The sequence below is a fragment of the Pipistrellus hanaki genome (assembly GCF_964339955.1).
Source record: "Pipistrellus hanaki genome assembly, chromosome: 12".
Lineage (NCBI taxonomy): Eukaryota > Metazoa > Chordata > Mammalia > Chiroptera > Vespertilionidae > Pipistrellus > Pipistrellus hanaki.
This window is the reverse complement of record NC_140514.1, coordinates 15272649-15285561: the sequence shown is the minus strand read 5'-3', so window position 1 is coordinate 15285561 and position 12913 is coordinate 15272649. Positions and strand designations below refer to the sequence as shown.

General features: G+C 57.0%; 1 protein-coding gene across 6 annotated transcripts in view; it reads right to left on the bottom strand.

Annotated features, from left to right (window-relative positions):
• Positions 1-12913, bottom strand: part of OTOF (otoferlin) — a gene marked incomplete at its 3' end in the record, with an annotated part of 70634 nt that overhangs the window by 35065 nt on the left and 22656 nt on the right. For 4 of the 6 annotated variants that reach the window (XR_014796589.1, XM_084901566.1, XM_084901568.1 and 1 more), the window contains exons 4-7: positions 8189-8288; positions 7448-7629; positions 4716-4760; positions 851-924 (exon numbers count right to left, since the gene is read on the bottom strand). Coding sequence is in view for 5 of the 6 variants with exons in the window: in XM_084901566.1 (XP_084757692.1) it covers positions 851-924; positions 4716-4760; positions 7448-7629; positions 8189-8288 (401 nt within the window). The remainder of the gene's footprint in view (positions 1-850; positions 925-4715; positions 4761-7447; positions 7630-8188; positions 8289-12913) is intronic. The other 2 variants (XM_084901569.1, XM_084901570.1) reach the window with 1 other exon arrangement.

Sequence of the window (12913 nt, the reverse complement as noted above, 5' to 3'; positions counted from 1 at the left end):
TGCTGGAATTCAGAACCTAACCCTGTACTAATGTGTATTACTCCATTGAGACACAGAAATGATGACTCTAAGAAGCCACCCAAGGGTCGTTGGTTTGGGCCTCAGCCAGCAGCTGTGTCCTCTCCACAGCTGGAGTTGGCATGGGGGCAAGAGGAGGGGAGAGAGATTCTGGGGCCAGTGGGACACGGGGACTGCAGCTGGGTGCCTGGAGGAAGGGCATGTGATCATAGGACCTGGGTCAGAAAGCTGCACACATCTTTATTCACTCCATTTCTCCTGTTTTCAGCCTGTCTCACCTCCTCCCCAGCCTGCTACTTCTGGGGGGGCCAGTGTCATAGGCCACTCCAGCCTCCGGGGCCCACCCTGCCTCTCTCCCAGGGCCTTCCTGCAGCCCCCAGAAAGGGAAAAGCCAGGACCGGCCAAACATTCTAGGGAGTCAGGTTTTGCCCCAGAAATAAGGAATTGACCTAACAGCTTCTGTTTGTTTGTTTGTTTGTTTTTTGTTATCCCTACTCTAACTACAAATCTCTAGGCTTCTCTATGGAGAAAGCAGAATGGGGGCAGAGGGCGGGAGGGGCCTTTCACAGACAGGCCAGCTGAGCAGGGGGCTCTGCTTGGCTCTAGTCTAGCGTCTGGAGATGCGGTTCCATCCTCAGCCCTCAGCCTACACAGCGACCCCTGCCGGAGGGCCACTGTCAGGGCCTGGCTCCTCCGCCAGCCAATGGAAGGCCAGGCCCTGCCCACGTGTGGCTCCTCCGGCCAATCACAGGAGAGCCTGGCTGCAGAGAGGTGGGGTTTGGTCTCGGTGCAGAGAGATGGCTAGTCCGAGGGCAGGTGCACATGTTTGTACCTGGTCTTAGGGTTTCCTCCTTGTGGAGCCGGTTCTTCCCGAGCTTCATGGCGGAGAACACGCTCCTCCCGGTTCTGTGAGAGGAGCCGCCAGAGTGAGGAGGTGGAGGGAGATGGATGCCAGGAGGAAGACACACCAACAGAAGAGCAAAACCCAAGAGAAACGCAAGGGAAAGGACATCCAAACCCTAGCCCCTCACCTACTGGTACCAAACTTCCCGAACTGGAAGCCAAGAGGAGGGGGGATTCGGGCAGAGGGAACCCCACCACTTACTTTCCTCCCCTAAGCCTTCCCACCACTGAGAACAACAGGTCAGGAGCCAGCAACTAGACAAGGTGGCCTGGGCTGACCTCAGCCCTTCTCAGTCCAGTCTTAGAGCTCCAAGCTCCGCCAGTGCCCCCAAGCTGCTCTTCTAAGTCCCTGCTCCCCACAACCCCCCCACTGGGTGGAAAGCAAGCCAGCCAACCCAACACAAAGCATCAGAACAGAAGCCAGGAGCAGGACTCAGAGGGGCAGAGGCCGAGGTGCTGGAGACGTGGTTGAAACTAGCTGGCTTCTCAGACGGCCCTGGGGCTCAAAGCCTGCCCTGTCCGTCCCAACCTCCCTGCTCCCTGGGATCCTCTTGGTCCCCCCCAAAAAGGAGGAAATGGGCTCTTTCCCACCTGTCTTTGGTCCTGGCTTTAAAAGGCCCCTGCAGGCTATCCCCTCTCACGGTGGAGTCTCCCCCTCCACCAGTCCCCAGGAACGTATGGCAGGCTCCATAGTTCCTACCTCTTCCTCTGGCTTGGTGTGGCCTGGTGCCCTCAGGTGCAAGGCCCTGCAGTCGGGGGGCGCTGAGGGAAGGGGCAGGGGTCCTCACTGTCCCTTCTGTGATAGCCCCGCAGCGGAGCCTGTGGTGCCCGGTGCCAGGAGGGACCAGCAGTAGGCTCAGCATGGGAAAAAGGGCAGTATTCCTTTACTCCATCAATATTGCATTAGTCCGATACCTGACTCCGTCCACTTCCCATTGTCCCTCCTCCTGGGTGTGGCCCTGTCCTCCTGTAGGCCCAAGTGGGGTGAGGTGCTGGCTGCAAACGCACCTATGGCTGAGCCCACCCATCTTGGGCCATCCATCTCCCTGTGGAGGCTTGACTCTGGTTCTCAAAACGGCTGTTCTTTTTCTTTTTCTTTTTTTCTTTTTATTTCTCCACTTTGTATCTCTAACAAGGACATTTGGTATTGGATTCAGGGCCCATTTGGACAATCCAATAGGATATCCTCATCTCAAGATCCTTAACTTAATTGCATCTGCAAAGACCCCCTTTCTAAATAAGGTAATATTCACAGCTTCCAGGAAGTAGTACATAGACATACCTTTTTTTGTATGTGGCTACCATTCAGTCCACTACATTTTTTTTTTTTTACATAGATGTAGATCCCTAAGATTCCGTGATGTGTTAGCTCAGTTAATAAACCCAGGAATGTTTTCCCAATAGTTATTTATTCCACAGGCATATTCCTTACCCAAGGCCCCATGCTCGTTATGCTAGTTAACGTGAGTTGGGCAAAACCATTCTGTCCTTGGAGAGGTGGCCTAGAAACCCCAAGCCTCTCTACTCAGGGTTGGAGAGCCAATCCCATCCTCTCTCCCCAAACCTAGCCTGATCCCCGCCCCAGGCCTTTCCTTTCCTCTCCATCTGCGGGGCAAGACATGGACAGGTGTGTGTCTGTCTCCCAACGAGAGAGCCACCAAGGACCACCCCTTTCGTGTGGCACCAGCTCACAGTGTAGGAAGCACCGGGCATGTTCATGGTTTCCTACAAAGGCATTGGGCCGGTGAAGGGAGGCTGGGGGACACTGACCCGCCTGCGCTCTCCTTCCAGCATCCTGCTTCCTGGGACGTGATAACGGGAGGAGAGGGAACGAGGGGTGCTCTCAAGCAGGAAAGCAGATGCCTTTGGAACCTGTCACAGTGCCAGTTAATGGAAAGCGGCTTGCTACTCTGGGCAGAGGGCAAAGGTTATTATTGAAATAAATGTTAGTCGGTGAAATTTGAAAATGATCCACGTGGATGAAAGATTTGGACTTTTTTTTTATTTTTTTATTTTTTATAAAAAATTGAATCGTCTGATTAGGTTACTGGTGGCTGAGGTTAAAACTAAAATTCTGCATTTGGTCTAGGGGGATTCTTTAATTACTAAAGATATAATGTGGTGAGAAAGCCAATAATCAACTTGGTGAAAAATTATTTTGCAACCAAGTGGTGTTTTTTTAAATTTAAATTCCTGGCTGTATGAAAGTAGGAGAAACAGGGCCAGGGTGGTGGGCCTCTAGGGCCCACTGAGGATTTATGACCACATTTGGGCTTCCCCTTCCTGGATTCATCAAAGTCAGAATGCTATGCACCTACAGGTTAGACTGCGACTTCTCTCTAGAGAAAAGACTTTCAAGTTAGTTCACTCATTGTAAACCCTTTTTGCATCTGCAGATCTGATGACTTCTTTACTGCTTCCATGGCTCAGATCTAGAAGGATGTCCCTGAGGTTGGGAGATGCACTGGGGGTCCTGAGGAGACCTTGGGGTTCACAATGACTGGGAATGTGGCTGCCCAAGGCTTCTCCTTGAGACGGCCTTCAATGGGCCTGTCTGGTCTCCTTAGCTCAGACCTTGGGAGAAGCAAAATCCTGCGGAATAGAAGCAGCGTGCGGGGATCTTCTCTGGATCATGTCAATGTCAATGTGGGGAACTGTTCCCTAAGTGCTCCTTTGTGGGGTTCTTTCTCTCATTTTCCATGCGCCAGCACCGGTAATGTCATCGCCGCAGTGTTTACCGTCATCTCTCAAAGTGTGTGAATTTCAATGAGTGTTGAATGGTCTGCCCACATCTGGGCAGGACAGTTGGCCCTTCACACAGGACCCTGCCTCCAAACTGGCGTGCTGGCCTATGTGCCCTTGCCGAACCACAGGCCAGGCGGCCCTGTGCGTATACCACCACGTTGGCTGGGGACCTGGCTCCTCAGCTCTCCCTCGTGACCCACCCCCTTGCAAGGCCCAAGCAAACAGCATCATGGGAACAGATTCCCCATCTCCCCAAACCAGACTATCCCAGAATCTCACATACTCTGCAAGAGTTTCTCCATGGCTCTATTCTTAAATTTTCTTTACTGCAGCTCACACCTATTTCCACTTACTTCTCCCCAGTGGAGATAGAAATGAACAGCTTTGCCACACAGCAACCTTCCACAGCTTTCAAACCAGTTCCCACACTTTTTCTTCTTTAGGCTAACGAGTTTCAACTTGTTTAATCTCCTCTTAGGAGTCCCATTTTCCTACCCTTGTAATCAACCTAAGACCCTGCACATTAAGTTAGAATAGTAAACGCCAGTTTACTTCATCTCACATGTTAATTGGAACAGAGCAGTGCTAAGGAACCAGCATTTACAGTGGACCTACTGTGCTCTCGTACTGTGAGACAGCTCTTAGTTAGTCTTCCTTGGGCCTCCAGGACTTCATGTCCATCTGCCCAGCCCTGCCTTGACTCCAAAGGCGGTCATTGGCTTCTTGAGCCTCCCAACTCCTTTGACCTCCCACCCTCCCACACAGGGACACCTAAGGCCTGACTCAGTGGTGGGAGCTGAACAGGGAAGTGGAAGCGGAATCAAGACACTGAAAAGAGGGAGGAGGGAATGGAAATCAGAAGGCCCAGCCTCTGCCCAGCCCACCCTTATACCTCCCTGTCCCTCACTCCCTCTCCCTGCCAGCACCTGGTGCTGACTCCGCCAGGGCAGCCCATGACTAAGCCTCCGACAGGGGCCATCCCAACATCCGCACCCTGTGGTGAGGACCCTTCGAGCCCCGTGGGCTCCGCCCTGGCCTGGGACACCTACTTGTGCTCGCCATCTCTGCCTCCCTTGGTCTTCTCTTTGCCTTTGCTGAGCAGGGAGAAGAAACGAGGAGACAAGGGGACAGGTGTGAGAGGGCGTGGGCCAGAGACACTGCAGACTTAGCCCCTGGCCCTGCTGACCCCCATGCTCCCCATTGGCCTCTTGTCCCACAGTCCCCTCGCCCCAGAGCCTCTCACTTCAGCACACCTAAGCCTGTCGGGCAGGGATCCCATAGGGCTGGGGAGGGAGGGACCTGGAGCCCTGGTGAGGGCAGAGGCCTCAGGGGATCAGCTAATCTCCTCCACCCCAAGGTCTAGGGATGTCTAAATGTGGGTCACAGGGGACTCAGGGGAACTCAGGGGAGCCTGGCCACCCTCCAGCCTGAGCCACCCTACTCCTCCTCTAATCCCCTCCAGTGGAGTGGGGTCCTTCCAGGCTCCGAGGGCCTCTGAGAAGACAGGTGGGCAAGAGGAGGTGGGGCCATGGAGGGCAGGAGGGCCAGTAGGTGGAGAAGGAGAAAGAGAGAGTCTAGAGTCCAGGAAATCCAAGGAAAGCCCCAAGCCTGTAGGGCGGCTGCAAGAGAAACACCTTTGGTTGTTCTTTCTATGATGTGGCTTGTAGGGCCACCACAGCAGCAGAGCCCAGAGACCTGCTAGGAGTGCAGCCCACTGGCCTCACACAGAGGGAGAATGTGTGCATGTGAGTGTGTGCAAACACATGCGCACTTGTGTGTGTGTATGCACACAGGTGTGCTGAGTATCACTTCGGAGATTGAGGCGAATACATACTGACATGCAAGGGCCCGGAGCCCGGGGTTTGTGCATCTGAGAGCAGAGCGCCCCGGGATTGGTGATGCATCCCCTCTCTGCAGTACTGACAGCTGGGATTGGGGGAGGCATGGAGGACCTTGCGGGTAAGGGGACCCGCTGGCCAGGGTGCTGTGAAGCTCCAGCTATGGGCCGCATTTGTTCGAGAGCCCTTGCTGTGAAGTGACCAGAGCTGAGAAGAAGTTCCATCCACAGCGGGGCCCGCGCTGGTAGGCCTGAGAGAGGGATGGCAGCTGCTGTGTGAGCCACCACCGCCCAGGTGGGCAGCCCTCCCAACTGTCCAGAGGCCCAGAGAGCTGTTTCCCATGGGCATGGCCCCAGGATCCAGAGTATCCTGGGTCCCTCAGGATCTCGGAGTTGGATGGGAGCCAGGATGCTCAACCCATTCCCGGCCTGACCCAGAGGGGCTAGTGGGTGGCCAAAGTCACTCAGCCAGTTAGGATGGGACCTGAACTTAGCTCTTCCGGTTCAGAGTTAGCGCTTCTTTTCTTGCAGTTGGTGGCCCTTACATGGCCTCCAGTCTTGTCCCCAGAAAGCCCTTTCTCAGAGCCCACCTGCCATCTCAGACAGCCCCCTGCCCACACTTCCCCACAAGGGACAGAGGGCGGGGACCAGCACCCCTGGCTCCCCACCAGGTCTCGGCTTCTCCTCTCACCATTTCCAGCCAGATTCCTGACCCTTTGATTGTCCAGCTGCCAAGAACCTGTTTGTCACCAGCCCTTACAGGGGGCAGCACTCCGCACCCCAGTTACCACCTCTCCCTCAGGCATCCCTTCGGCTCTCCCAACAGCAGTCAGGGAGGAGCCTCCTTTGCTCTGGCCCCCATTTCACAGGAAGAGGGCATGTGACTGGCCAAGGGCCTCAAGGCTGGTGGGAGGCAGAGCTGGAGAACACAGACCTGGCCCTCCGGAGGCCAATTTGCAAGCTCTTCCTACTCTGCCTAGCCTGGAGTCCAAGGAGGGCAGGCCCCAAGCTGCTTGGGTGATTCCTTCCCCACCCCCTCCCATCCCCGCCCCAGCTGCCTGAGGCAAAGGACCAGCCGCTTTTGTCATGGGCGGGTGTGGTTCCTGTGACCTTATTACTATCACCCCCAGGAGGCTCCCTGGGGTTCTGTGTGTGTGTGTGTGTGTGTGTGTGTGTGTGTGTGTGTGGAGAGTGGTTCAAGTGCAAAGAAGAAAAACATATTTGTCCAATAAAAGTATCACATTCAGTTCCATTAATGTGTGTTTTTTTGGAACAGGGACTGAATACACTTACTTGGAAAGGAAAGGGTGGAAGGAGATTGGAGGAGATGATTGCAATGCGAGGGAAGCATCTCCTCTCAAAACCCACCATCCCGGGATGCACCCTCCGCTTACCTGCATTTCACACATCACGGCCAGTGACCCAGGAGCCTCTGGACAATGTTTTACTAGCCCAGATGCTGCCTGTCTGGGCTCTAAGCGTAGTACAATTATGTTCCCCTCCCCCCCTTTTTTGGGGTAAAAATCGTGCATTTGGGAAGCACAGGCCTGGACACAGCCTCCTGTCTGCAGGAAGTTTGCAGGCATGAATTCTGGACACCGAGGGTGCTGGGATGTGTTCTCAACAGAAGAGCAGAGAGAGGCTGGTCCCAATGGGGACCTCTGGCTTCACTCTGGCAGGAATAGGCCACCTTGCTGGGCTGTCACTGGCCAGGGCAGAGGCCAGGCTGCCTTGACCAGAGAGACCAGGCTCCTCTGCGGTGAGTTCTGGAATCGGGGCCTGGGGTGGGGATGCTGCAGCAACACCTTTCTCTCTCTGCTATGCCTTTAGAGCACGTCAGCCTGTTCTCTGGGCTCAGTCAGGCCCAGGGGGGCCTCCTGGGGGACTAGGCATCCACTTTGTGTCTTTGGGGGCATTGGGCAGCCAGAGGTCCCAGCCTGTTACCTCCGGAAGCTCTTCTCGCCCGGAGCCCGGGAGCCGAGGCGGGAGCCGGGGAGCAGCCCATCCGTCTCCTGGCTGTCCTTCTCTTCCTCCTGAAGGGACTCGTCTCCCAGGAAGTCCCCATCATCCCAGGAGCCCACGGTGCCGTCCGTGTCCTGATACCGGACCTCCACGCACAGTCTGGTCTGGAGGGAGAGAGAGGGGTGGTGAGAAGCGAGGATGGGAACAACAACCAGAATCCCACACAGTGGGCTGCGTTGTGATGTTTGCAAAGCGCTTACCCACCCTTGGCTCAGTGGAGGAAGGCAAGCTGGGTATGATCCTTCCCCATCTCCCATTTTGCAGATTGGAAAGCAGAGGCTCAGAGAGATGGACATTCACAGTCAGCCAACTTAATAGGCTGCAGCTCTTGGCTCTATTCCTCCCAGGTGCCCACGGTCAGGGCCCGCCCTGGAGAGTTGAGCTCGGAGTGGGGGTGGACTCTCTGAGCCCAATGTGTCCATAGTCAAGAGCATCGTCCAATGTCCCAGTGAGCGGTCACCCTCTCGACCTCCGAACCAGGGCTGCCTGAAGGGAGGAGGGGTGGCCTCCCTGAAATCGGCTGACCTGAGTCACCTTACTGTCTCACTCCCCATCCATGAGGATGCCCCACCCTGAGCCACTCTACACGTGTGGGGTGCAGGCGAACAGGCCCTCTGGAGACCCCACAATGGGCAAGTCCAGGTGCCCTCTGGGGCCACCCACCTTGATGATAGCGTTGTTGTCATCAATCAGCGTGTCGGTCACCTCCACGTGGTTCTCCTCCACCACCTTCTGCAGCACCATGCGGAAGGTCCCGATGAGCCTGCGGGCAGGGGACAGGGGTTTCAGGTGGAGAGGCCAGAGTGAGGATGGAGGGAGGCTGTGAGTGGCAGGGAGGAGAGTGTGGGCTGGAGAGAGGGAAGCTTGTTCAGGCCCCTGGCCGGGGCTGTGGAGGGTGGCCCCACAGCCAGGGTGGTGTATCCAGGAGGTATGTGACCCCCGATGGCTGTGTGTGGTGTATGTGTGAGACCCATTTTCTGGGACTGCTCGAGGGCAGTGAGATGTTCACAGGGGGATGTTGGGTGGGACGGTGCAGCCTTCTGTTCTCTGGGTACGTGGACTCGGGGTTCCGCTGAGCCCCTGCAGAGCAGCGTCCGGATGCCCAGCGCAGAGGCTGCTGGGGAAGGACTGGACCCGCGAGCAGCTCCTCCACGTTCAGCCTCGCTAACCGTGACCACTGGTGATGCCCACCGACGGGCACGCTGCCAGCTCCTCGAGGGTGAGGGCCATGCGATGGCGGGACCCCCATTGTCCCCCGGAGCGGCCGCCGGTGCTGGGAGGAGCAGTCTTGGAGTCAGAGGCTTTGGACGGATTGGAAACCGCGCCCTGACACTCACCAGCAAGTCGCCTGCTTCCCAGGCAGCTGACTTGGGCTCGCAGCCCCAGTTCTCTCTGGACTTGGCAGAGGCGTCCTTTATAGGACCAACGGAGACCCTCTGGCCACACTCTCGTTAGAGCTGGGAGCACACGGCGCTCAGAGAGCAGCCTGGCCATGGGGGCGGGGGGTTGTGTTCCTGTGGGTGTCTCCAGGACAGGGTGGGGTCCCCGTTTCAGCCTCTATTTGACACTCCCAGCACACCGGACATCCCAGCATCTGCTGGCTGAGTTAATGAACACAGTGGGTGCCCAGTTAATGCTGAGTTGACTCGAACCCCATTCCACACCGTGGCGTGGAGAAGGGGCTCAGAGAGCGCCCCCCACAGGCGGCTCCACAGGCAGATGCACACAGGCACAGGCCTTGCCGTTGAAGACACGGAGGAGGGCATCCACAGTGTGAGAGAGTGGGGGGTGGGGGGGGCAGGGAGGCGGGGGGTCATCTGGTGCTGCCCTTGGTTTATAGAGGAGGAAGGTGAGAAAGAAAAAAACAGGAAGTGACATAGCGGATCAATGGCAGGTCCAGGTGAGGGGGGGTATTGAGTGAATTTCCACTTAACAAGCGAGGAGTCCATGGAGGAAGTGCGGGAGCAGCCACATTGGGTGCATAGGAAATGCTTCCCTCTGGAGCTCAGAGTCCCACCTGCCAACCCAGCTCCCTCCCTGAGGGCAGAACTGTCCACCCCATTCCTCCCCTCTCAGCCTGAGCAGGCTTCTAGGAGCTTCTCTGACATCCTTCCGCCATGAGGCCTGTCTCCAGCTGGGGCAGTGCACAGAGACCATGGCTGGCCTGGGCTCAGGGGACCTGGACCCACGCCACCCCCCACCCCCAGTTCAATTTTGACTTTATAAAGTGAGGGAGGAGGGTTCCAGCTTCCGTACTGTGTGGACATCCTAACAGACTACAGGCATGAAAGCACACCTGGTCTTCTTGCAGCCTCCCTCTTTTGGTTCTAACTCAGGGGTTCAGACTCCAACACGAAGGGTCATCGGGAGCGCCTGTTAAAACACACAATCCCGGGACCCACCCCCACCTGGTCGCACTGGCCAATGTTTGATGGCTGGCGGGGGGAGGGGAGAGGTAGGCCTGACCTGTAGCTTTTGCAACTTCATGGTGCACACACGCCCCCCATGGTGCACACACGCCCCCCATGGTGCACACACTCCCCCCATGGTGCACACACTCCGCCCATGGCCAATCTCAGGCTTCCCAAAGAAAGCCACCGAACTTGAACTTGGAGTTGAGAGAGACTTACACCCAGCACATCTGCTCCAGCTCCAGCTCAGCTCTCCCCCCCAGCCCCCCCCCTCCCCCCCGCGCCCCCCCCCCCCCCCCCGCATCTGATTCAGCAGGTGGGACCAGAAAATGAGTGTTTTTGACAGGTTTCTGATGCTGATGACGCTGGGCTGAGGGGGGGGGGGGGAAAGGAGGCGTCAGACACACTGAGAGTGTGTTCTACTGCTGCCCTTTGCTGACTGGAACCTCAGGCTTCTGGTTCCTCGCGGAGCCGTTTAGCAGCCCATGAAGGCGGGCACTCAGGGACATCCTGCCCTGGCAGCTGCCCCTGAGGGCAGAGGAAGGGCCAAGGACAAGCAGAGGTGCTGCAAGGTGGCAAGACACCCCCCAGGGGGCAGGATGGAGCTGCTCCCCACGAGGGCTCAGAGAAGCCTCTGGCGCCTTCCAGGCCTAGCTACGGTCAGAGTCTCAGACAGTTAGACTTGGGAGCTGCCTGGAGGGGGGTGTGTTCAGCCTTTTCGTAAGAAAGAGTCCCTCAGGCATCCTCAGTGACACGTTCTCAAGCCCCTGCCTGACTCCCCTCACGGAGCGCACTGCCCCACAGCTACACTCACCGCTGGTCCACCTGCCCTGGCTTTAATTGCTTTAATCACACCGTCAGCCAAGGTCTGCCTCCTGGCCAGCTCCCGCCCTCCCCACTCCCCATGCCCTGGCCCAGGCCCTGCGCGCACACTGATTAAACGCCACACTTACAGGGAGGCAGGGTAGGCAGCGTGAGGAGCCTGGGCTCTGAAGTCAGACAGAGGTGGTGTCTGAGGGGGATTCCGCCGCCTGGCAGCTGTGTGGCTATGGCTAGCTTTCCAACCTCTCTGAGCCTCGCTTTCCCCCAAAGAAGGCGATGCCACTTGCTTCGCTGTGCGGAGGTGAGAACGCTCAAGTGACACTCCTCCAACACTGCACACTGAGGTGTGGGCGCCTTCTCCCCTCAGTGTGCGGGGGGCGGGGAGAGGGGTGCTGTCTGAGCGGCTCCTGCAGGGCTGGTCTCCTTCGCAGGATGGGCTTTGGGGGCAGATGCACAGCCTCCCGGAGCTGGGCCCCATCCGTGGCCGGGAGGGTGGGGCTGGGACGTGGGAGCCAGCGTGGCCAAAAGAATCAGCTTGTCACAGACCCGCATGGGGGCTTTACCTCCTAACAGTCCCCCGCCCCCCCCCCCTCCTCCCTCAGACAAAAATAGAAAACATTAGTCTTTGAAATGGACAACAGATATCGTCTTGGTCTTGTGTGAAGTATGAAGAAAAGCATTTTTATAAAACTTGGCTCTTCCTATAGGTCTGTATTGTATCATCTGAGCAAAAACAATGCTTGCTATAAAAAACACAGCTTCCAGCTGAAACCGGTTTGACTCAGTGGATAGAGAGTCAGCCTGCAGACTGAAAGGTTCCAGGTTTGATTCCGGTCAAGAGCATGTACCTTAGTTTCGGGCACATCCCCAGTAGGGAGTGTGCAGGAGGCAGCTGATCGATGTTTCTCTCTATCTCTCTCCCTTCCTCTCTGTGAAAAATCAATAAAATATATTTTAAAAACAACAACAAACAAACAAAAAACACACACAGCTTCCATGAGCACCCAATCCTTAATACTCTTCCAAAAGAATGGGGCCCTTCAGCCCCTTCTATTGGCAGGAGGGAAGCCCTGACTTTGGGGTGCATGCTGACATCCCCACCCCCCACCAGGGTACATGCTGACATCCCCACCCGCAGGCAAGTCCTGTCCAGCCTGGCTGCAGACTCTGTGGGGTCTGCCTTTTGCCTCTGCTCCTCCGGGCGGGTCGGCATGGAGCAGCTGCCTGGGAGGCTGGGGCCCGGGGCAGTGGAGGAAAGACGGGCTTACGTGCCCCTGGAAGGAGGAGGTGTAAGGTCCTTCGCTCCGGGGCCAGGAGCACTGACCTGGGGTCAGCAGGTTGAAGACCTGGCTCTGCCCTGACCCTGCTGTGTGACCCTGGGCAAGGGCCCTCTCCAGGCCTCAGTTTCCCCCAGGCTGTTAGGTGAAGGAGCGGGGACCCAACCTTCTGTCCTCTGACAGCCTCCCCTATGGGGCCCGTCCAGATTACCCGTCTCAGAAAGGGCACCCCCACAGCTGCCTGGGAGGCCAGACTGGCCCCAGGGAGGATCCCCAGGTGGTTAGCCAGCAGGGAGGGGGCTCAGCGCAGACAGCCTGCAGACTGACCACAGTGGAGCTGCAAACAGGCACCAGGACCTGTCAATAATTCATCGCTTTCCCCCTGGGACCTGGTGTCAGGTGCCCGAGGCCTCCACTGCTGTCCTGGCTCCTGCATTATTCAGGAAACCGGTGCCTGGGTCAGGCCACACACACACACACACACCCCTGCCAAGGGTCCTGGACAGGCAGAGGGGAAGCACACGATCTTCTGGACCCAACCCTCATCCTCATGGGAAAGTCCAAAGTTCCTGAAGGCAGGGCCAAGCAGGCGAGGGGTCTCCTGGTCCCTGACTTGGACAATTTCTCCCTCCTCCCTGCAGCCCCTGGAACCACTGGGTGATGAGGGACCAGTTTCCAAGCCGCCCTCCACTCCTAGGACAAGTGGGTTCCATTTCTCACACCATTTCATGTTTCTCCCAAATACATGCGTCATGTGACTGGCTCTCACGTGGAGTGCCCTCAAGTCTTCTGATTCCTGTTCCCAGATCCTCCCACCCCGGGCGCCCTCTGACCCACGGAGACGTGTATTTGTTCACCTAGACAAAGGCGTCAGGGGC